The sequence below is a fragment of the Nylanderia fulva genome, unplaced genomic scaffold (assembly GCF_048542155.1).
Source record: "Nylanderia fulva isolate GAGA-0341 unplaced genomic scaffold, ASM4854215v1 Scaffold5, whole genome shotgun sequence".
Classification (NCBI taxonomy): domain Eukaryota; kingdom Metazoa; phylum Arthropoda; class Insecta; order Hymenoptera; family Formicidae; genus Nylanderia; species Nylanderia fulva.
The window spans coordinates 5944989-5971500 of record NW_028190587.1 but is presented as its reverse complement, the minus strand read 5'-3'; the positions used below and the strand labels follow the sequence as shown (position 1 = coordinate 5971500).

The 26512-nt window shown below is 35.8% G+C and overlaps 1 protein-coding gene across 5 annotated transcripts in view; it reads right to left on the bottom strand.

Moving 5' to 3' along the window:
• Positions 1 to 26512, bottom strand: part of tn (tripartite motif containing protein thin) — a 149735-nt gene that overhangs the window by 8840 nt on the left and 114383 nt on the right. For all 5 annotated transcript variants that reach the window (XM_029316636.2, XM_029316631.2, XM_029316632.2 and 2 more), the window contains 8 exons: positions 23374 to 23698; positions 19998 to 20215; positions 17650 to 17930; positions 14700 to 15006; positions 11291 to 11410; positions 9859 to 11206; positions 5109 to 5209; positions 899 to 1411 (listed from right to left, as the gene is read on the bottom strand). In XM_029316636.2, the coding sequence (XP_029172469.2) occupies positions 899 to 1411; positions 5109 to 5209; positions 9859 to 11206; positions 11291 to 11410; positions 14700 to 15006; positions 17650 to 17930; positions 19998 to 20215; positions 23374 to 23698 (3213 nt within the window). The remainder of the gene's footprint in view (positions 1 to 898; positions 1412 to 5108; positions 5210 to 9858; positions 11207 to 11290; positions 11411 to 14699; positions 15007 to 17649; positions 17931 to 19997; positions 20216 to 23373; positions 23699 to 26512) is intronic.

Genomic DNA, 26512 nt, shown 5'->3' with positions numbered 1-26512 from the left:
TCTCCATGCAGAAATCGCAGTTTCATATGAATTTGTTCATCTCAAAATCGAACAGTGTTGTGCTTAGATGATTTTAAAATTAGATAGATAAAGATGAGATAAAAATATGTAAATTCATCTTAGATAAGATGAAGATGAGTTTGTTTTAAATATATCTAGACAAAAGATAAAATTATATGGCGATTCTAGATAATTTTCTAGATAATAATTTTTAAGATTGCTTATGTAAACACAGTTGTAAAAAAATGTTAATTATAAAAGATTAAGTTCTACTATTTATAAGTATGTTTTTGTGCTCTGATTCTAAACCAAAATGATCTGCAAATTATTCTAGAAAATTGAGTAAAGACAATACATTTTTCATCTGTCAAACTCTATGCAGATATAGATAATACATATTTTGATTATCTATACAGGATGTCCGGTAACTAACGAACCAACGATTACAAATGGATTCTTTGGTCAATTTGGGAACGATTTTTCCTCAGCAAAAATGTCGAAAAAGGTCATCATTTTTTACAACTCTCCAATATTTGTCATTATGTATCTTTATAACTAAGCCTCAAATTAAAATTTTATTATAGTAAACTCTACCTGAAATTAACTGAAGAACGTAATTATGTTAGACTTTTAACTGCAAACCGTTTAGTTTTCAAAAAACCCATTTTTTCAATCGCTTATAACTCGAAAATTATTGACTTCTCAACATTTTTGCTAAGGAAAAATCGTCTCCAAATTGGCCAGAGAATCCGCCCTTAATCATTAGTCCGTTAGTTACCGGACACCCTGTATAAAGATAAGATGGGACGTCAAAGTTTCATCTAGACGATCATCCATATAATTTTACTCGGATAACAGCGCACACCGAAAGGGAATCGTATCACAATTGAAGCCTCACCTGGACGAGGGTATCGTGGAGGACGAGGATGGCGGTTCCTTGTCCTTGGTGGTGCGGTTGCCGTACTTGTTCTTCAGGTACCTGGCCCAGGAGCTCAGAGCCGCGCCGTCCTTCTCCGTGCCCGGACGGTCGCGTTCCGGGCTCGGTTCCCTCGACTTCAGGGCGTGAGTGCTGCGGCTACGAGCCAGTTCCGAGCCGGCGCCGTATTTGGCCGCGAGGTAGGCGTTCGGTGACTGGGTGGTCGGCGACGGCGGCTCCTCGTCCAGGTCGAGGTCGTCGCCGCCGAAGTTGTGCGAGCTCCTGGAACGGGCGAGACGCTGCCGGCGCTCCTTCAGGGCCGCGTAGCGAGACCTCGCCGATAGGGGTGAGTCGACTTCCGGTTCTGCGTCTCGCTCGCGTTCTCGCTCGCGTTCTCGCTCGCGCTCGCGCTCGCGTTCTCGCTCTCGATCCCGTTCTCGGTCCCGTTCGCGAGACGCCATCATCGCCGCCTGGCTCCTGCTCTTGTTGAGGAATCTAAAACATCAACGAGACTGTGCGCTTAATTCGTCTGCGTATAGAGACTTTATCTCCTTTTATTCTAAGACTGCCAAGTTATTTCACTCTTGCGGAAGTCATTATTTTTTATCCAGAGGGTAACGATTGTAGAATTTTATCTAGATATATTTTTCAAATCTTTATATATTTTTGAAGATCTCTTAGGATAATTTATATTTTTTTAATATATATATATATAAGAAAATTATTATAATAATTTCTAAATTTGATATTTTCTGAAATATATACTATTACTTATTATAATTATTTATATATTACTTATTTTTTTATAAACTAAATAAAAATATATATATTTATTTGAAAGAATAATTAATAAAACTTTCCAGAAAATATCCAATTAAAAAATTCTTATAATCATTTCCTTATGTCTTATAAGCATCTGTTATATAACGTAGATTTCTCTGCGACGCAGAGTTATTTCCGCGAGAGTGAAATAATTCGGTTCAACGCGTATGCATTCAACAATTACCTCGACAAGTGACAAATAAGAAAATATACAATGAGATAATAAGCAACGCGAAAATGAAAAAGCAATGTGATCTGATCTCATATCTTTTTTTGCGTTATGTAATTGTTAAATGATATACATATAGACTGTTTACGGAGAGAAGCGTAAAAGAGAGCACGTTTTGTTAATGATATAAGTAAGAAAGTTAAAACAACAATTCTAAATATCCTCCGTACTATACAACATCTAAAAATACATCTGTTAATGCGTCTTTACGTAAATGTTCGAATCACCGAAATTTCCCTCGAATTTTCGCAATGGCCGACGATTCAAACGGACTGCAGGTATTCGCGTTTCTTTCGATTTTCCAGTGATCAAGCTCAACGATAATAGCGACGAGCTCGAGCGCGCTCGGCCTTTCTCGCCCATCTTTCGCCAGCGTAATTGTTCGAGCTAAATTCGAGTAGATTTCGGGTAATCGCACACCCTTGGAACATTGGAGAGTCTCGACCTCGACGACATACGCGCGGAAAGACGATACCTATTGTGAACGAGCAGTTGGATCTCTGCGGTCGTATTTTCGAAGAGAGCCTCGCATCGGGCTATTTCGGTGCACATGCGTGCCGCGAACGCAAACTTGTGCAAGGGAGTGCACGGACTCGATATCGTGCAACCAAAATACTTCTCGACACGCACAATGCGTATATACATCTGTAACGCGGTCCATTTGGAAAAGAAACAAAAAATTGAAAATTTGAATATTTCGCGTCTTTGAAATAAGGATCGGGTTCCTTTTGTATGTGTGTGTGTGTGTGTATATATATGTGTAGGTGTGTGTATCGCGTCAATTAAAAATGTATTCGATCGAAAGAAATATACTCGACATTATTTGATGGAGATATATTCTTATGGATATTTATTGCACTGAAGAAAGAGATTAAACTAATCAATATATATATAATGAGAAATAAAATTCGGCTCGTGTAAAATTAAAATAAGTTATAAATTAAAAGGCCAACTTAACGAGCTGATTAATTAGATGTTAACAATTTATTCTAAGTCATGAAAATAATACAAATGATAATTAGTAAACGTTTCGACTGTACGACAGTCTTTATCAATACAAATATCGCTTTGCTAACATATCCATAAATCAAATAATTTGTATTATTTTCATGACTTAGAATAAATTGTTAACACCTAATTAATCAGCTCGTTAAGTTGGCCTTTTAATTTATAACTTATTTTAATCAATATATTTATTTCGATTCTGCCGAGTAAGTTATTTATTTGAAACAAAGCAGATAAATATTTATCTGCTTTGAGAAGAATTTTCTTATACAAATCAATCTTTTTCACATCAAATCAATATTATTAATTTCAAATCAAATGATTTATCAGGCGGCATTGAAATAAATGTTTATTCGAATTCAATAAATTTTTCTTTTTCAGTGTAGGACACATTTTTAGAGTTAGTGCGCCGCATCGATAATATTGTATAAAATTTTTGGTTCCGCGCAGTCCGACGAGAAGGCTATTTATGCGATAGTGAGGCGCGTATATTACGTTTAAAAAGGCACAATAATACGAGCGTGCCGTAAATTGCATATACGTTAATGAGTCGGGGAGGGAACAAAGTAACGAGGTTAAGGAGCTAACTGCTTTTCATATACACGACGGTAGACTTTGTGTCGGTATTACTGTCTCGTTTATAGGATTAAGCTTACGAGGGCGAGATTTGCATTTGATTGCCCGCGAATCTATTCGCTGTCCGCATTATACATACATATATATATATATATATAAATATATATGTATATATACAGAGTGTCCGGTAACTAACGGACCAACGATTACAAATGGATTCTTTGGTCAATTTGGGAACGATTTTTCCTCAGCGAAAATGTCGAAAAAGGTCATCATTTTTTACAACTCTCCAATATTTGTCATTATGTATCTTTATAACTAAGCCTCAAATTAAAATTTTATTATAGTAAACTCTACCTAAAATTAACTGAAGAATGTAATTATGTTAGACTTTTAACTCCAAAACGTTTAGTTTTCAAAAAATCCATTTTTTTTCAATCGCTTATAACTCGAAAATTATTGACTTCTCAACATTTTTGCTAAGGAAAAATCGTCTCCAAATTGGCCAGAGAATCCGCCCTTAATCATTGGTCCGTTAGTTACCGGACACCCTGTATATATATATATATATATATATATATATGTGTGTGTGTGTGTGTGTACGAAGTTCTTGCGTCTCGTGAGCTATTGTACGGAAAGTTATGTCGGATGGGATCTCCACGTATGAGATATTTTTATAACATATCACGTTAGTTTCTCCCATAAGCAGCCACAAGACTTGGATGTATCTCACGGTTTTAATAGCGCATACAAACGACGAATAATAAAGGCACACATAGGCAATACTTTGACAACAGTGGTGTGCTTAGATGATTTTTAAATTAGCTGGATCAAGATGAGATGAAAATATGTAAATTCATCTTGGATAAGATGAAGGTGATTTTTGTAAAAAATATATCTAGGTAAAGGATAAAATTATATATGGCGAGTCATCTAGAGAATTTCCAGATCATATTTCTAAGCCCGCTTATTATGTAAAACACGCACAGTTATAAAAAATATATAAAAGGGATATAAAAATATATTCATATTTTTATTTATGCTCGTTCTACTATTTAAGTATTTTTATGTGCTATAACTCTAAACAAAATTATCTGAACATTATTCTAGATAATTTATTTTACATATATTTTTATGATTTTATATAAAGATAAGATGACATGAAAATTTCATCTAGATGATCATCTATATAATTTTCTTAAAATAATATCAAACACCGATGATATTAAATAAAGCTTCTGTGCTGCTGTTCGTCGCGAATCGATGAAAGTATTACACAGTTATTATAGACAAATGCTAGAAAATGATTATGATTATGTAAAAAAATACTTTCGATATTATACATGAATTAAATGAGATAAGCAACGAGATCAGTGATGCTGTTAATTTCGTGCACCAATCACTAATCTGATCTGTGTGGTCTGTACACTTGCCGGAAGCGCGTTCATCGCCAGTGGAAGATGTCGTTTATATTATACTTATCGGATTGTTGCAGGTTTTTCTTTCGTATTTTTTGTAATTTTCGGCTTTGACATTTGAAAAAAAGAGACCTATGCTTACGAAACGGCCACTGATCTAATTCGATTCCAGCTCCATGGATGATCGCAATCATCGACGGCCACCGATGCGCCGTACATTTTATCACAGATTCGTGAGACATCCTGCGTATACATGAGTATGATGAATATGCAGATAAGGGTTTTTTTACTGTGATTCGCAAGTATGTCATGCACATTATTCTCATAAGTATTTTTATTATTAAGAGGCAAGACGGGAGAGAGCTGTTACTCTTCCATTATCAGATTCGGCAAATTTCAGAGAGATATTCATTAAAGAGAGTCGTATAAGTGTTATAAATTGCATATATAAATAACGTTACTTTCAGATTTAATTCAACTCAATTTCTCCAGACTTGACATTTCATATTTTATTGCAGACGATAACAGCTCTGCATTGTTGATTAATCACAAATAACTAGGGAAATGTAAATTTCTCTCTCTCTTGTATTTTATATTGTAATTAACATCCCGCAGGAGAAAGTTAGTATTGCGCGAGGAAGGGAGAGAGTGCGCGGACGATGTGGATGAAATTTTCGGATTGCGTCAAACAATGTTTGTGTAGGTTTGCTCTCGAATTTGAGAAAGTTCATGAATGTCCGCAAACTGCGGCATAAACATAGTTTATCGCGCGCGCCCGGTTTGTATGACTTTGCGCCGAACCACCCAACTAAGTTCGTATTTCGTCGTATTAGGTCGGGTCCCAGTGCATCGGTAGAACCGACGTGTCGCGAAGTAAGAAGTTTCCAGTTTACGAAACTGGTAGATCAGATTGCAGCCGTGGATCGATGGCTACCGTGGTAGCTGCGAAGTTTCGACACTACCGATTTGTTGTAGCGGCCAGCGGACTGCGCAACGTGCTAAGAATACTGCGTAAAGTTATGCACTTTCGACCGCGAGTATTTTTACAGCAGAACGCGCTAGAGAAGCGATCGAATTAATTTTCATAAATCGGACCAAATTCCGAAAATAATACAAAAGGCCCGGACAATTATATTGTGTTTCGTAATCAAATTGATAAAATAATAAAATTCATATTTTCGGTCAAATTAAATTTTGATTATTATCACTATTATTAAATAAAAATTCAAATCAATTTTTACAGTAGAACACTGGAGAAACGAGAAAATTAATTAAAATAGATCGAAAAACATTCCAAAAATAATAGAAAAGGACCGTTATATTGTGTTTTGTAATAAAATAAATAAAATAATAAAATTGATATTCTCGATTCAATTTCGATTATTATCGCTATTATTAAATAAAAATTAAATTAAATTAATTTGTAAAATTTATTAACTCATATATTTAATTATAATAATATTAATTAAAATTTATCAATTAATAGAAATTGAATAGTCCACTTTCAGCCGCGAGTATTTTTACAGTAGAACACTGGAGAAACAATCAAATTAATTGAAATAGATTGAAAAAAAATTCCAAAAATAATAGAAAAGGCTCTGACAATTATATTGTGTTTTGTAATAAAAGAAATAAAATAATAAAATTGATATTCTCGGTCAAATTAAATTTTGATTATTATCACTATTATAAAATAAAAATAAAATAAAATTTATTTATATTTATTAACTCATATCTAATTATCACATTAATTATATTTATTAATTATTAGAAATTGAATAGTTGTTGAATATATTTTGATTTTCACGGCGCGTTATTATTTGCAAAAATAAAATCAAATTTGCACGAGTGGAAACAAATTAAACAGGTTATCACCTACATATTTCCTATAAAGTTCTCTTAACACGCGTTGCGAATTTTTGAGAGATTTTATTTAGGCATTCGAATCGGTTACCCAGAAGCATAAATTTCTGTACATTTTGTATCGTACCTACTTGTAACCGCGCGCAATCCAGTTTCTACCACTTGTGAATACTTCTGACTTTCTTCTCGAGATAACATTTCAGCTCGAGTGTGTATCTTGAGATGTGCAAAGGAGATTTTGATATCATAAACTTGTAATGCCACGCACAGTATTGCGAAAACTTGTATCCTAAACGCTTTGAAGAAATATAAAAAGAATCTGCTAGTAGACTGTGTCAGTTTTAACAAGAGACTGCTTCGCAATTTATTCGGAATAAATGTTCAAAAGTAATTTTTACATTTTTCACACTCATTTGTCATCTTATTAAAAAACATGAAAAAATTAGAGATACTAAAGTACAAGATTTTATAAAAAATACTTGCGTAAAAAATGATCATTAACCGCGCGTATAATAAATTAATGTTGTACGCACGAGTGATATAACTCAACAATAGAAAAATTCAAAATGCATCATGCGATTTAAGTGCTTGCAAAAATGATTGAAAAACATTTCGATGATCCCGCTCGGAAGATTTCCGAAACGGACGACAAAATTTGGACAGCCGCCTCCACCGATCGATCATCGACCGATGTCCACCGATCAATGATGGTATTATAAACGTACAAACAATTTGTTAGTGCAATAAATAAATATGCATTTTTTTTCTCGTACATATCGTATCCCGCCCGATAGTATTCCAATGATGGTTCACGTATGGATAAGGATTGAACAGAATGAGAAATCAGGAAATTTAGACTGCAAGAACCTCTCGGAGAAAATGACGGGAAGAAATGGGGAGAAGAAATTACGAGCAAAAACTTGTGAGCACAGGCGGGAACCGACACTTTGTCCTTTGTTATTATTCTGATACTGAGGACGGTTGAGAGGGAAATAAATAATACGAGTTATCACAAAGAAATGCAGTTTATTTACCACACCAACAAACTGTGACGCAAAGCCTTCTCGCTAAGGAGAGAGTACAAAAACTTATTATAGATACGCGCGACGCGAACGCGGAGACGACCACGTGGGTGACAGTTTGTCACGTGGGGCCGTCGCCGACGTTTGACGCCATCATTTCTTTGGGGACGGTTTTAAAGCGTGAATTGAAGCGCGAATTGCGAAATCTGCCTCGCTACTTGACAAAATGATTATATATTATATATATACACATATGTATATATATATTTATTTATTTATATATTTATATATTTATATACATACACATATATAAATATATAACATATACATATATGTATATAGATACATATACATATATATATAAATATATATAAATATATATATATATATATATAATATAAATATACATATGCATACATACATATATATTTTTATATATTTATATATTATATATATATATATATATATATATATAGACAAAAACACGACCGCGAAGCTACGTACTTGAGCAATAATGCGGATTACGTATCGCGGATCGACAAAATTGTAGGAACAATGGCGCTCGGCCGTACATATACGATTATCACAAAGTATAAAATGCAAGTTTATCATATGCAATTGTAAATTAATTTGTTTTTTACGTTCATGAACGTTCTCTAATGGTGGTGGCTTTTATCCGGCGTTCGGAGAACGCGAGTTTCGAGCAGCAGTTCTGTTTTTTGACAGGTGAAAATTAAATAAATTGTATATATATCTTTGTTCATTTTCTCATTATAATCTTGTCCAAATTCTGCATTATATTAATTCTCGATTAATTTACTCTTTGATTCCGAGATGCTTAATTTTCGACAATTAATTTGAAACTGATTGGAGTTAATTGAATATTAAACGCAATTCGGACATGTAATGATATTTAATATAACTGGCACTGATTAGTAAGATCTTTAAATTATTTTCTCTTTCTATCACAAATCAAGCGCGCTATCATTGAAGGGTTAAACAATTTAAAAAGCTACTAATTATGTTTCACAGGAGTTAATTGCAGCGTTATAATTAGATTTACAGAGATTAGATGTCTCACGTTGACGAAACTCGAATATTTCGAATATTATTAATCATAGTATTGAAACTAATAATATTTCAATGAATATTAAAATACCCTTTTGTGTAAACAAGATGAAACTATCAAATATCCCTTAGGGGGAGGAAACTGCTGCATCGTCACTCGCGGCAAGAGAGTCTCGTCCGTTTCTATGTGTGTGTGTGTGTGTGTGTGTGTGTGTGTGTGTGTGTGTGTGTGTGTAGGTGTGTGCAAATTCTCGTGTAAGGTCCACGGTCCCTCATCATCAACGTCGACAACCGACAAGCGAGTGATGAAGCTCGCCGGAGGAACGAAAGAGGAAACGTGTCTGCACCACAAAAATTATTTTCTTAAAATGCATACTCTCTTTATAAATCCTCTTAATAGAGATTCTTAATAAGAAAATTTCCCTCTTTATATGAGGCTTTTTGAAATATCCTCTTAAATTAAGAATATATTCTTTAATTTTCTCTTTGCAACTTCAGTTCCGCAATAAATAAATATCATAAATTTAAAATAAATTAATAAAATAAAATTATTGAAATTATTTAAATTTATAATGAATGAGTTCTTCAATTAATATTAAAAATAATAATATAAGCAAAAAATGTGTAACATAAATAATAATACCATTGACAAAAAAACATATATATATATAAAATTAAATAAATATCTAATGAAAGAATACCTTTTTCGGGAATTTGTCTCTTAAATTTAGAGCATCCTTTCGGCGCCCATTTCGAGGAATATTATAAAGATAAGCGGCGTGTTAAGATAAGAATACAATTTTGTCGGTGACGTGTGTGTCTTCGGGAAAAACTGGAGAACCCGAATTGAGGAGCTTACAGGAGCAGGTTCGTTAGAACGGTGTAACACAGTACGGACACACAGAAGACGGTGGTTACCATTTGCACCGGTATACTGACATTGGCACCAAGCAAGGGCGGCGCTCTTTCCTCTCGCTCGCCCTTAGACCGGGTGGCGTTCGCGAGTAAGTTTGCACCGCCGTTCTCAACGTTAGTTTTCGTTACGAGGTCGGTCGTTTGGGAACGAATCGTGCTCCTTCGCGCGCTGCGGCCGTCGTTGTCGTCGTCGTCGTCGTCGTCGTCAAGTATCACCCACCCGTTCTCGTCGATGCCGCCCGCGGCGCTAGCGTCGCTTCGCGCGCTCATCCCGCCATCTAGCTCGTGAAAGGGAAGAACCTGGCTCCCAAGAGAGGTCGTCGCCCGCTCGGACTCGCTCTCGGACTCATCGGAGACCAGCCATCCGTTCTTACCCAGACTGCTCTGTCTGTACACGTGGCTCCTGGACGGCGGATCCTCGGGAATGGTCCCACTGTCGTCCACGTAGCCGAAGCCCGGCGGGATCGCGGACACCGTCTGCAGATCCTGCTGCAGATCCTCCGTGATCACCCAGCCATTGTCGTCAAACATCTCCTCGATGCTCCTCTCGTCGATGATCGAGGCGCTTCGGCGCTTCAGCTCTTTCTCGAGATGGTCCTCGGGTGTCGCTTCGGTTTGACTCGAGCTAACACTCAGCACCGTGATCTCCTCGTCGCTCCCGGAAGTCGAGGCACCTGTCTTCCTCTCGTTCTTTAATTCCTCTTCCTTCTTCTCCTTCTTCACGTTGCAGTTCTCGTCCCGAGACTCGTCGTCCTCAACCTCTTCCTCGTCGCTCCCGGAATCGCTCTCCGAGTCTCCGCTGTCATCGGACAAGGTTCGCCCGCTGATGGAACTCGAGCACTCGGAGACGGTCTGGGACTCCTTCGACCTTGATCGACCTCTGCGCTCGTCGATCGGAAGACTCGACGTGCCGACTTCTCCAGCGTCGACGTCTTCCACGACGATCCGAACGAAGGAAGTTTGCTTTCCGAAGTCATCATCATCATCAGCATGATCATCGGGTATCGCCGCGCGAAGAACAGATCCCTCCCGTTCGCGATCGGCGGCTGGCAACTCAGAGATCTCATCGTTCCCGGAACGACCTTCCACTAACCTGGTCGCGTCTTCGCGGCCACCCTCGAGACGGGAATTACCCCCGGGTAATTCGCAAATCGCGAGATGGGAGGAGGTGGATGAGGTGGTCGATTTGTCGGTGGTGGTGTCCGTAATAATAATGTCCGTCGGCGGTTTAAATGCGTCCCCGTCGGCGTCGGCGTTAAAAGAGCGGATCACGTCGACCGCGATTAATTTACTATCGTCCTCGACGCGACCGGCCACCGGGTGGTACCTCACCGTAACGTCACCAAAACGTGTACCGTCCGCGCTAAACGCCCTAAAACGATTACGGTCGTGGGGGTTACTGGAATTAGAAGTGGCCTCATCGTGAGCAGTCGTTTGAGCTACGTGCGCTACGAACCTGCTGGTGTAGCCGCTCGGCGTCGTCGACGTCGTCGTCAGAGCGGACCCGCTCGGTGCCGTCATCGTCGTCGTCGTCGTCGTCGCGGATTGCGCGAGGCTCCCCCTCGGCGACGAATACCTACGAGGTGATACTTCGGTCGGAATTTTTTCTTTTTTTCTTTTTTAGGGGTGAACGAAATGTTCTCTTTGTCTACTACTACTACTACTACTGCTACTAATTTTGTAAGGGGTGCGCTGGCCTGATTGCGTCCTCGAGAAATTATCGGGCAACGTGGCACCGAGAGAACCCGATAATCTTCACGTCTCATCAAGATTGCGGTCACGTTATTTCGACCGCTGCTTCGCTGGCCCAGCTTATCGCGCGTCTTCCATTAGTATTGAAGAGCTCAAGATCGCACGATATTAATAAGTTCGTCGCTACTCTACGTTTCGAACTCTCTTTTTTACTTTTCAGAAGTTATATAATTCGATTTTTAATTTTCGCGTTTTGGAGAATTATTTTATGTGAATAAATCGAAACTTGTAATAATACTCGATTATTAATATTCCATGCAGCTAAATTGAAATCCGAGTCTTTTAACTGCTCGTTAAAATATTGAAGCGAAATATTTTGGCCGAAGGATTAATTAGTTAGTCGACAAAAAGAAAGTTTGATTGATTTTCCGAAATTCTTTTGCGAATTTTCTGAAAATCTAATTCGACTTCGGTTATAATGTTTTACAGAAATATTTTATGTAAATAAACTGAAACTTGCAATAATACTCAATTATTAATTATTCATGTAGCTAAATTAAAATCCGAGTCTTTCAACTCCTCGTTAAAATATTGAAGCAAAATATTTTGATCGAATAATTTAATTAATTAGTCGACAAAAGTAAAGATTTTCAATTTTCATATTTTCTAAAAATATTTTATATAAATGAACTAGAGAAACCGCAATAACACTCAAATATTAATTATCTGCAATTAAATTAAAGCCCGAGTCTTTCGACTGCTCGTTAAAATGTTAAATAATTAATTAACCAACTGATAGAAATAAAGATCAATCGCCTTTTCTAAAGTTATCCAATTCCATTTTTAGTTATCATATTTTACAGAAATATTTTATGTGAATGTACCAGAAATCGCAAAATAATACACAATTATTAATCATTCCAGTAGCTAAATTTAAATCTGTATCTTTCAACTCCTCGTCAAAATGTTGTCAAATGAATAATTAATAATAACCAGCCAATAAAAATAAAGATCGACCAATTTTCTAAAATTATCCAATTCACTTTTCAGTTGTCATATTTTACATAAATATTTTATGTTTTACAAAAATATTTTTTAACGAACCGGAAATTGCAATAATATGTCACCCATATATAGTTAAATTGCAATTCGAGTCCTTTAACTGCTCGTCAAAATGTTAAATAATTAATTAAAGGTCGACCGATTTTCTAAAGTTATCCGCTTCACTTTTCAGTTGTCATATTTTACATAAATGTTTTATATTTTACAAAAATATTTTTAACGAACCGGAAATTGCAATAATAACAAATTATTAATCACCCATATAGTTAAATTACAACTCGAGTCTTTTAACTTCTCGTCCAAATGTTAAATAATTAATTAAAGGTCGACCAGTTTTCTAAATTTATCTTCACTTTTCAATTGTCATATTTTACATAAATATTTTGTTTCACCGCAATATTTTAACGAACCGGAAATCGCAATAATATATTAATCATCCATGCAATTAAATTATAACCCAAGTCTTTTAACTCCTCGTCAGAATATCGAATTAATTAATTAACCGATAAAAATAAAAATTGATCGATTTTCTAAAGTTATTCACTTTTCAGTTGTTCACATTTTACATAAATATTTTATATTTTCCAGAAACACTTTAACAAACCGGAAATCGCAATAGCATACAATTATTAATCATCCAGATAAATTTTAGAACCCGAGGTTTTCAACTCCTCGTTATAGATAACGTTGAAGCGAAGCACGTTGGCCGAATACCAATTAATTAGTCAAAGATAAAGATCGCTCGCTCGATCGATCGCTCGAATCGAGGAGAATACCTCGATTGTAGCAACATTTTACCGTCCCTCTGAGAAACGCGGAGAGGCGCGTGCCCGAATTTCCGCGCCCTAATGTATTGCGATTCATCGCCAGGCTGAGCGGTTAATCAGTTTCCGCAGCGGTACGTGAAAAGTTTCTGATAGCAGCGAGCGCGATGGTGAACGAGACGCGTGATTCTTTTACAAAGGGAGTCGCCCCAGACCGAGAACGAAGAGAGCACTTACGGGATCTCTCTCTCTCTCTCTCTTTCTTTTTTTGTTCCTTTTCTCTCTCGATCGTTTTCCGTTTTCCTTAGGCCATAGTTTCGAGCGAGGAGATTGCGAATGACGTGGGTTCGAGGCTGGCTCGCTTCGGAATTCAGCGCGAGCGAGTGCGGCCGCGCATTCGATATGCTCTCTCGAGTGAAGGCGGCGAGAAAGAGAACGTTTTCGCGAAAAGAGAGATATATCTGCGTATGTATGTACCATATGTGCTTCCGCGCGCGTAAACGAGCGCAAATAAACGCGCGAAACACGCGAACGAAAGCTCCTCGCGATGGATATAGCGAAAATTCACAGACCGGATTCTTGATCGATTGGTTCTTCGATTGGTCGAGAGAGAGAGAGCTCGCAGAATGATAAAATATAGAGGCCCGAGAAGAGATGCGTTGCGCGGAGAAAGAACGAGAAGATAAAAAGCGGAGGAAGAGAGAATTGGAATTGATTTTCTCAATTTCAGAATTTCTTTTTTAGAGAAAGAACATTCATTCAATCTTGCACGAATTGGTGCTTAATTACGGCGAATCTTTTTCATTTGTATTTTATAATAAAAATTATTTTTTATATTTTATATCCTCAGCTTTATCCATGCTTTTTACAATTCTTATCGTAATAAATCATGTCTCTCCAAATTCGACAGTGATCAACCGATATGGTTAAATTCCTATTACGACTCCAATAAATAATATTATTCTTTATACCATAGTTTCAAGAGCAGTATCAATTCTATTTATTTATTTATTTTTTCTCAAGTATATTAATTAATTAAATTGCCACAGAGAGAGAGACAGTCTCTGAAATACATCCTTGCAGGAAAGCAAAGTTGATCTCCTCATATCAACCGATATGGTTAAATTCCTATTACGACTCCAATAAATAATATTATTCTTTATACCATAGTTTCGAAGAGCAGTATCAATTCTATTTATTTATTTTTTCTCAAGTATATTAATTAATTAAATTGCCACAGAGAGAGAGAGACAGTCTTTGAAATACATCTCGCAAAGTTGATCTCCCCATATCAGTTGAGTCTCTCGTCGACAGATTCACGACTTGAAACAAAACGATGGTACTTGCCTGACGGAAGGTGAATCCTCTTTGCTACCTCTTCTGGCTTCGGCACTCCGTGCGAGCAGAGGCCCGATGTCGGTGCGTGCCATTGCGGATTCGCTTCTCTGACGATCCTGAGAGGCGGCTGAGGTGACTGACGGAGCGGCGTTGGACGGATGAGCGTCCGTTTCCGACTCCTCATCGGTCTCCGACTCCGTCTCTTCGGAAGAGCTGCTCGTTTCCTCGTCCTCATCTTCCTCTTCCTCCTTTTTCTTCGGCGCAGGCGGCTCCTCTCGCGGCGTCTGAATCGGCGGTGGCGGAGCCGCGCGATTACCTGAAAAAAAAAAAAAAAAAACAAGGAAACTTAATTATAGATATTAATTTCTTTCTCAGCAAGATCTTTATTTTAAATTCTGATGGCGCAAGAGAAATTGAAAAAAATTATTTGCAACAATTATGCGTAAATGTATTATCAATATCTTTCAAGAATTTTTAATATATATATACACTGAAAAAAATAATTGAATTAATAAATATTTATTTCAATACTGTCTAATAAATAATTTATTTGAAACCAATAAACATTTTCCCATCAAATCAATATATTATTATACTTATGCGGATTCAAAACTATATTAATAAGCGTTGGAAAAATTTATGTATAATTACAAATTAAAATTTTAAATATATATATATATATATATTATTTTTAATAATATATATTTTTAATATAATGCATGTATATAGAATATTAAATATTTTTCCTCTCTCCCTTACGATAAAAAATGGTGATAAATCCGGGAGAACCGTATATGTAACTTCGATGTAAGGAAATATCGTAACGTCTAGCCGAGGAAACAAGAGTCGCGGAAACGACATGAGAGACAAGGGACACTTGTCGCATGATGCACGAGATGCGAGTGCACAAATGCAATCTGAGATGTCGAGAGAAGCGTCCTTCCTCCCGCGATTGACGGAAACGCGATGAAAAAGCGAGACTATCGATCATGCATATACATCTATTGTCGAATCGGTCGGAAACGGCAAACGCGCGCGAATATCGTCACCGTCGTCCGTCTGCATGTCTCGCCGCCGGCGAGACACGTCGCCACCCTCCGTCTCGACTTAACACGCGGGTGGGTTTGATGTGACGTTCGGAACGTGACGTCGGAAAAGCGAGGCGACAACAGCGTTAACTGCGAGAACGCCGAATGGGTAATGCAATTACCGCGTGCCTGCATGCGCATTGCCGTCCCGCAAATCCATCCTGTTCTCAAATCTCGAAGTATCGCGCGAGTCGACCTCCTCCCTCGGGGACCAACATCCGGTGAATTGTAACATTGTAACGCGGTTGTAGCACAACGCCGCTGATGCATTTTACGCAACACGCCCCTTGCATACGGATGGATTTAGGGCGAGTGGACATTTGCGATTGAACGCAAAACAAGCTTTACGTCAGACGCAATCGTTAATTCATTCTGTCAAATGTCCACATTCAATTTCTTCCGAAATTCTTTCTGAGAATAATTTATCGTCGGTGTTTGCTGTTCTCCAAATAAAATTATATAGATCATCTAGATAAAATTTTGATTTTATCGTTTTATATAGATAATAAGAATAATATTATTCTATATCTACGTCTTATATGAAAAAAGTGTTATCATTATTAAATTATTTAGAATAATATTCAAATAATTTATTGTAGAGTCATAGTACATAAAAATACTTAAGTAGTAAAACTTAAGCATATCCCTTTTACAATTTACATTTTTTTTATAACTATGTTCACATAAGCAATTTTGAAAATATAATTAAATTAAATTAAATTCAAAATCATTTTATTATATAAATTTACATATTTTCATCTCATTTTTATCTGGATAATTTTAAAAGTTTTTAAGCACCGTTTATCATAAAGGAGCATCTATACGCGTTTAATTCATTAAATGAAACCACCAACGAACCAATTAAATTGATATTGGAGAGCAGCAATTAAAAAAGAAATATTATATCATTATTATAGAAATTAATTAAATGTAATCTCATGTTTTTTTTAAGTTTGATACTTTTTTGAAAAAAGGTTCTCCCTGCGCTTGAAATTAAGTCATCCAAAATAGAGATAAGGAAACAGCAATTTTGTTCATTCATGCATTCAATTTTCACGCTTGTCGGAGATGCTGAGAAACACAATAGAGGCGCTAGGCAGGTGCTCGCTGTTCGAAAGCAGAGCAGAGAACGTGCTTTCGTGATCCACTTCGTATAAACAATAGATAATAGGCGCACAATCTGGAAAATTGGAACGTGCAGCGGATAGAGCGGCTTCTAGCTGCTATAAAAGGGGGCTGAGTATTCAATTACTACTGATTGCATTATTTCTTCCAATTTTTCCGAGAGAAATTTTAGAGGGAAAAACCTGTCTAGTGCCAGCAATCCTTATCGCGTTCAATTACTATAATATTTAATTAATTAAATTAACAGCAACAAAGTATCACGTATAAAAAGGATCTCCCCTTTTTCTGTCAGAATATTAAATTGCTACCCATTGCAGTATTCCTTCTTATTTTTCTAGAGAGAAAAATTTTAGAGGAGAAAGCCGTCCAGTGCAAGCAATCTTTATCGCGTTTAATTAATATAATATTTAATTAATTAAATTAACAGCAACAAATTAACCCGTATAAATAAAGATGTCCCCTTTTTCTATCAGAATATTAAATTACTACCCACTGCATTATATTCCTTCTTATTTTTCTGAGAAAAATTTTAGAAAAAAAAACCATCTAGTGCACAATTCTCATCGCGTTAAAAGTTAATTAATACAATATTCAATTAATTAAATAATTAACAGCGACAAATTATCGCGTATAACAAAATCTCGCCTCTTTCTGTCAAATAAAAAAAGGAAACTAATTTATGCATACAGGCTTCAGGCTACGCGTCATGCTTCCTAAAAAAAAAAAAAAACCCAATATATACACACCTGCGCCTAAAAAACGGCTCTGAAAGGGCGCTCTCGGTACCGGAGCGGTGGCGTTTGACGGCTCCCTGGTTGTCGGAGAAGTGACAGCCGGCGCCGGCGGCACGACGGTCGACGCGCTGGTCGGCGGCGTCCTCGACAGGTACTTCTGCTTCATCTCCTCGGCCGTGAACGGCGCGCCCGTGTTGCGTATCCCCGAGCCGGCCGAACTCTCGGAGCCGGTGCTCGAGTCCGATGAGGCGCTTCTGGCCGCGGGCGGAGCGTGAGTTTCCACCGAAGTTCTCCTACTCGAGGGAGAGAGAGAGAGAGCGAGCGATATTACAAACAAGCACGTTAATAACGGAGAATGGAGAACTCGTCCGAGTTACTTGTTTGCCCGGTAACAACGTCACGGCACGAACTCGTCGCTTAAGTCCGATATAACACGGGGCCAAGGAGCAAGAGAGAGCTGGCTGCAAATCTCGCGGTTACCGCCCGTAGTGATTAATATCCGCGCGAGCAAACACGCCTTTGGTCTTTCGTCCCTTCGGGGGATCCCGTGTTAATTTATCATCTTGATACATGGCCCTTTTCGGCGAGCGAGTGTAGGTAATCTCATTGGGATCTTCTTGCCAAAGGTATTCATTCGGTCTTTAAATCGGCACTCGATACACGATTTGGAAATGATAATCTTGAATTTTTCTCATCGGGGATGTTAATGTTATTTCACATATTTAATCGGTGAATTATGAATTCAGTCGTAATTAATTCGTCGTTATTACGCAATTACATATTTTATAGGAATTTTATGTCGCAACTTTTTCTCTCAAGAGCGAATAATGTACCTATACTTTCTTTCTCTCTCGCTGCTTCACAACTCCCTGCTATCTTTATCTGCTAACTTTTGTAATAAAAAATTGAAGTAGGACACTAAGTCCTTGATCAGTCCGCTACCCAGGAATCGCCATCATCGATTATTTTTAATAATATTTTCAGCTTTGATTACTCAAATTATCTGATTATTTAATTAATCAGTAATCAAAGTCGAAAATTATTTGATTAGAGTAATCAAATTTTAAAATTCTCGAAATTCAATCGTCTGACAGATGACAACTTTGATAAAAGAGTACTGTCACAAGAGAATTATATTTTTAAGAGCTTCTTTCTGTGTATAATCAAATAACTTTCGACATTGATTACTCAAGTAATCAAAAGACTTTCAACTTTCATTAATCAAATAAATAAGAATAATTATTTTTTTCTGACAAATAATTAATTAAATAATCAAGTCATATTAATTAATTAATATACCTTCTGACTTTGATTACTGATTAATTAAGTGACATAATTTTTTTCTGATAAACAATGAATTAAATAATTAAGTAATATTAATTGATTCTTAATTGTTGCCGCCTTTTCCTTTTCATAAAATCAAAATTGGAAAGCTCGTATAAATTAAACAAATTAATTAAAACATAAATTGATATTTAGGCCAACTAAACGAGCAATAAATCTTAAGGTGTTTTATTTATTTATTTTAAACTTATAAACATTAAAAACCGCAAACGTTTCGACTGTACTACAGTCTTCTTCAATACAATAATAACATGGATAATGATCATAATATAAAATCATAAAATTAATATATATATAAAATAAAGAACAATTAAAAATACGCAAATAAAAGCGGTAAAATCCCTATTCTTATCCAATATGTGGAACAAAGAATTGTGACATATAAATAATAGAATAGATATAAAAACGGACGGCAATAAAATATGTTAACCCTACGCAATTAGTAACAGTTGTCAAGTCGCAAATTATAAAACATTTTAATTATGAAATAAAGAATATAAATCAAACAAATATTGTAAAGCTCAACAAAAGCAATTATGAATAGTATATTGTGTATCAAGTGCGGAAAGTTGACAATTGGTCACGAGTGCGGGAGATGGACGCACGAGCCGAAAACGAGTGCGACCATCCCACACGAGTGAACAATTGTCAATCCGCACGTGATACACATACTATTTTGTATTACAAGTTCAGGCAAACTGGCTTTGTGCGCGTTTTCTGTGCGCGAGGTGGCCGATCGCACGCCGCCATCTTGCGGCCCACACGGTGCGGGAATAGCCGTGTTCAATACATTGCCTACGGCTTCAGCCGTGGACAATGACTTTGAACGTGGCTCAGCCGTAGGCAATGACTTTGAATGCGGCTTATTCACTCACCGCGTCGCCCAAATGGCGGCGTGGGAAATCGGCCGTTTTCCGCACAGAAAACACGCACACAAAGTGCCACTTTGCTTGCACGTGTAATACAAAAAATTTTATGAAAAGCCTTTTCATTAAATTTAACAGTTTCGTGCTCACCTGGCGATAGCGGATCTCCTGACCGGCTGTTCCTCGGGTTCCGGAAGTTCCCTCGGCGGCGGCGGGTGAACCGGAACCGGCGTCGACGTCGGCTGCCTCTCCTCCACCGTCTCGGCGTGGACGGCCGCCGCCGTCTTGTTCTGCTTCTTGATCCTGGAGATCTCGTCGTCCTCGCTGGTCTGTCTCGCCATCGCGGTCGGTACCTTTCTCACTTGTACCTGCGCGAATCAAAAGATCATTTATTCCGTCGTGAAATTTTTTCACGTCTCTAATATCCTAGACGCATCCTTTCTCCACGTACCCGGGCTTTACGAGTGTCGGTGGTATCCCTTCGCGCTGGCAACCCTATATACGATGCGTCGCGCGATTTATCGGGATATATTCCGCACGTGCATTTAAATGCGACATTATACGCGACAGGTGGCGAATACGTGAATCGGTGCGGAGATTACGCGGGAAAATGGGAAGGAAAGGGGAGATGCGCCCGCGTAAATAGAGGTGCGTGCAATTGCGGAATTAAATGGATAGCGTATTAATGATGACACGTAATGAAAAGTGTAAAATTATTGTATTATCTCCACATTCGCAGTAGTTCATACAAAATACAATATATATATATATTGTTTTAATTCTTTTTTTAATTACACTTACTCGATATATATATATTACTTTTTCTCCTATATATGTATCTTCCAGCTATCTATATACACTCTGCTAGTATATGTAAAGTCGTAGCAAGTAAACGCTATATAATTCAATTAATAATTAGCACTTTGTCAATCGCAATTCGTAAAAGTGACGTGTACAGCACTCGATTTAAATCATCGTAATAGATTAAGATGACGGTCCGCGTTGTATAACGGGCCGACATTTGTGTTTGTACGTTTATTGAGCTTGTTAAACACACCAGCCGCTATCATCCGAACAATGGGATGCGCAACATCGAACAAATTTTCGTTCGTTGCACCGGCCGTCAGCGTCGAGAGTTCGTGTGTCCATCCGTTTATTTTCTCCTGCCATAATAAGGGTTTCCCGTGTGCGCGAAAGTGCGGAGGTTCATCACTGTCAAAAATAAATACGATGTCGTCAAACTCACGAACGACCATTTACATCGTGTTCTTAATTAATTGATTAATTATTTCATTCGTTATATTAGTTTGCGATCAAGATTTGTGAATCGGAAAGATCATTACCTTTTTTTCTCAGAGCAATATTAATCGTAATATATTTTTCCACAAATTTTTACTCTTCTAAATGAATAAATTGCGATAAAAAATTTATGCCGGATGAAACATTTTCTTTGTCATATGTAAAGACTTGAATGTTTCCCGGATGGATATATATTATCGGCATCCGTGTAATGAAATTTCAATAATATACTACGAGTGCTTTTTATTTCGAGTGTTTTGTGAAAATGCATGCAAGGCCGACTGCACAACGATCAAATTCATGGCTATAAATTAACTGTATCATCGACGTCTAGTCGTTTAAATATTGATGCGACGCTGGAATGATGTACGGCGTGTCGATAAGCAGAGAACAGCGATTAAATTCACTGATACGCTCTCTCTCTCTCTCTATCTATCTATCTCCCTCTTTCTCTCCGTTTTGTACGTATGGATTGTACAATATATTTTTCGGCGCGAAAAAAATTTACATCGATCAGGTAGGTTTGCATATAGATGCTAGACGATCGCACCATTGTTCGATTCAATCAACTGAGCGCCGTGGTGCATCAACATTTAAAATATGAACGCCGAGGGGAAAAAACAAATGGATCAGTGGTAAAACCATGTGTGACATCGGTAAAAAAAAAACACACGAATGTCCCGATGGCAAATTGTTTGCCGATCGATACGCTTTCATTGATGCGAATTTTTATCAACTCGTCATTACGTAACGATGACGCATTTAGCGAGAGAGTGTCTCTTTTCAAGCCAGTGTTTGCTGGTATCCAAATAAAATTATATAGATGATCATCTAGATGAAACTTTGGTGTCGTCTTATCTTTATTTAGATAATAAAAATATGTATTATATCTATATCTGCATCTTAGATGAAAAAAGTATTGTCTTTATTAAATTATGTAGAATAATTTTCAGATAATTTTGGTTTAGATATATCATAGCACAGATAAATATTTAAATAAAAGAACTTGAACAGCAAGCGATAAAAATTTATAAATAAAAATATGAATACAGATTTTTAATTATTTTAAGCAGTATTATAAATTATCTAAATGATTCGCCATATAACTTTATCTTTTATCTAAATATTTTATCTCATCTTTATCTAGCTAATTTTAATATCATTTAAGCACAACACTGTTTCAATAAATTCTTTCGATTAAGGCGAATTATTTTGCTTGATAATTTTGTAGCGATTTTTTTGGAGGGCCGAACACGTATTATTACCGAAATGGCGAGGGATGAGAACGTTTCTCTCTCACACACACACATACACATGCAAAATTCATATTATAATGGCGTATCTTTATAAAAATTGAACATATTCAGAAGGCAACAGATCGATACCCCAATATAAGAACTGAGCGATGTAATGTAAGAAGGCTTATGTGTAGGAACTGAAAGAGAGTCCTCGCATAGAACTCATATATTACATGAAAATACATTCATGTGGCAAATATATCTGGCTTATGCTCTCAATCTATATTGAATTTTTATTTAACGGCCCGAGCTGTATATGTGTATACATACATATATTCATTCAAAGTATGAAACATTTTTTTTATGCAAAAAGTTATATTTTGCACCGATATTAATATATTGTGTGGAGAATTTTCCAATATTACAGGTATAAAATGTTTATATTACCAGATAAATCTTGACCGCTTATATCCAACTCGCGTGACAAATAAATTAATTACCATAAAAATAGAGAAATATGTAGAAATATATACTTACCAAATACAGCAATTATATACATTATAATCAAACTCTTGTTAACAAATCACTGCATTTCAAATACGATTCATGCAAAACTGCTTTTGTTATATTACTTCTTCGATCAAAATTAAATAGCAATTAACTTCTCTCGTTGCTATATAATTCGATCAATATATATAATACTAATTTGATTAAATCTGTATCCTCTCCTTGCTTCTATACAATATTATCACGTTCAAGTATATTTTCCAGGATAATATTATGCACCAACAGACACTTTCAAGTTAATGACATGTTCGGGAAGCTAAAGTGGATCGAGTTTCGAATCTGAAAATCAACGAAATCTTTCACCTGACAAATTATTGCGTTCCTCGAATCCAAATTCCCCGACACAAAATTATGCATTCAATCCACTTTAACTTCGAATAAGGCCACGTGTGCGGGCTCTCAGAGAAGCGTGCTATTCTAACCTGGGGCTTGGGTGGTTGGGGCTGCTGAGACTGACTGATCGGCTCCTCCTTCTTCCTCTTGCCTGCTCGCTCGCACTCCTGCAGCTTCTTCATGACCCGCGGCGAGTCTGTCAGCCGAAATATACCGGACAGGGGACCACGCGCAGCGTCCTCCGTGTCCAGAACACGTTCGCGCAGCCCGGACGACGGCTCCTGCGGCGCCGCCGACGTGAATCTCACCGTCGATCTCGAGTCGCCGTCGGAGTCGTCGCCGTCCCGATGTCGCATGAATCGGCTCCTGTATCTCGACTTGTTCCTGGGTACCTCGTACTCCGGCGCTTCGTACCTGCCGACACACAAAAGCCGACGTCGATCAATTAGATTGCCGTCGAGGGAAACTGATTCGCTCTAATCTGGAGAATTCGCCGATTTCTCCGATTAATCCGTTTATTCGAGAAATCGTATGAATAGAGTAAAGCTGATTTTTTTTGGACCGAACACGTAATTGTTATTTCTTAATTAAATTTATATAATTATATTTTTAAAATTTTGGACATTTATCGTGTATTATTATATTACTTGAAGCATTTGTACTTAGATTTATTTTATTTTATTTTTAATATTGTATTAATTGGATTATATATATATATATATATATATATAATTAAAAAAACATACATATATTGTTGTTTCTTTCTACAATCTAATGTGTATTATGTACACTGAACATGTTTTCTCACATAAGTTGAAAATATTTAAAATAGACTCATGCATCTATATATTATGCATAATAATTATTGCATATGCCTATTAATTAAAAAATAACGTACCTATTTCCAACATTGAAAATTATTATTAATTTTTATATTGTGCGAATATGTTCGCGTTTTATACGACAGAAATTGCCTCTTCCTATCGAGTTTACATTTTTTTCTAACCATCTGTTTTAATCTAGTTTTTATTATTTTTATATATTTTTTATTTATATATTTTTTATAATATATTTTATAATATTTTTTATTTATATATTTTTATATAATATTTTTATGTACGTTATCTCTAGAATATGTTACTACATTTATTACCTGGCCAGTTTTTGAAATTGTCTAATTAATATATCTACTAACAAAATAAACAATTAATAAATTTTTGATAAATATTACTATAATATCATGTAACCTTACAAATATGAGAAAAAATTGAAATGTTTGATGTATATTGATTATTCTTATTAGAGACGATAAGTAGATCAAGTCAGTCGAAGGTCAGACATAGATATCAACTTGGATCATGTGCACGAATATAAAAAGAACGTCTTCTCTTCTCTCTCTAAAGACGAATAATAAGTTATTATTCTCGCGAGAAGATCTCGCACACAAGAACACGTGTCTCTGATATATGTCACTTGAAATTATGACAAGAGACCAATGACAAGCTCTATACGTATGCTGAGACGCGTCCTGCTTTATAGTCAGATTATCTCAGTTCGATTCGAGAGGACGTTCAGGAGGATTGCCGGTGACAGGACGAAATGATATTAGGGGATCTCTATCTTCCACCCCCATATCATTTTCTCCGATATTTCCTTCAAGCGCTCACGAAATTTTCATCTTATCTTTTAACCCTTTAAATATCATGCACCCAAAGCATGCGCTCAGGAACAACGTTACGTTAATATTCCATTCTGATAAAAAGATGTACGTGTAATAATTATTTGGTTGATGCATATGTTGATTTTTGGTTTTTAAAATTTATTTTGGCAATATTTATTTACCATCTTGTCTAATAATAAGACATTATATGTTTATTAATTATTTAATCTATAATTGTATTATTGTCAATTGTTGTATTTATCTTTTGATTATTATAATGAGTTTTTAAGCTGATTGGAATTTTTATATGAGTTTAAACTAGGAAATAATGCAGCTAAAATTACTTGTAATATCAAGGCTTTGTAAAGGTACTGCTAATGAATGATTTATACAGTATTGATTTTATGAAATTTTATTTCAGAGATTTGTCCCTTAAAAATAAGTCACATGTGAGCTTTTTTGATGCTATCTTTTGCTACGATTAAAAAAGTGAAAAACTTGACAAATAGTTATTGTTTAATAGATGTTAGACAATTCTTCTTCATGATAACGTGTGTCCGCTTATTTAAAAAATAGCTATCGAAACATTAAGCAAATTGAAATATGAAATTTTACAGCATTCTTTATACTGATCAAACTTGCTTTCACTCATTTTTATTTTTTCAGATATTTAAATTTTAATTATTTTTTAAAAGAAAAAATATTTCGAAATAAAAAGTCGGTAAAAAATATGCAATCATAGAATTTATTAATTTAAAACCTGTAAATTTTTCAAAAAAGGGATTTTTATTCACTTGAAAGTCGTTGATAAAAGTATATCGAAACTAATGGTTGTTATTTTGATTAAATAAATTTTCTTTGAAAAAAATATATGATTGTTTTATTTTTATTTTAAAATCCGACATTTAATATGTATCAATATTTTATTTGTACTAATATTTTAACAACGTTTAATAATGGAAAATACACTATAGTGTTTACAAAAAAAATTAAAATTTTAGCCAGATATTCAATTAATTTAAACTATAAGAAATAATAATACTAAAATGTATCTACATGTTTCAATCAATTTAGTAAAAAAATGAATATAATATATTTTCATTTATTGTCTAATAAAAAATCTCTGTACTGTATTATATAATAAAAATTCTAACACAATTCAGAAACTTTGTGTATTGTATTTTTCTTATTATATATCTAATAATGTAATAATGTTTGTATTAAAAATCATGGAAAAATTAGAAAATATAGTCTTTTAATCGAAGTCAGTTTGTATCAGTAATCCATCGGAGGAATTGCAATATCTCATTCCACAAAATGTTCTATGCAAAAAGATTGGAAGAAAATATAGATATTATAAATTGCAAGAAAATCTGAATCAAGTCCGAAACGAATGGAAATAAATTAAATGCGAGCTTGAAGAATTAATCACTTTCAAATTCAAGAGATGTCATTAAAGAAGTCGATATCTTGCAGTTTTACACAAAAATCTATCTGCATTTGTTTCTACCTTTATGGTAAAATAATTATTTCTACGATATATATTACATTAAAAAAAATTTAGACGA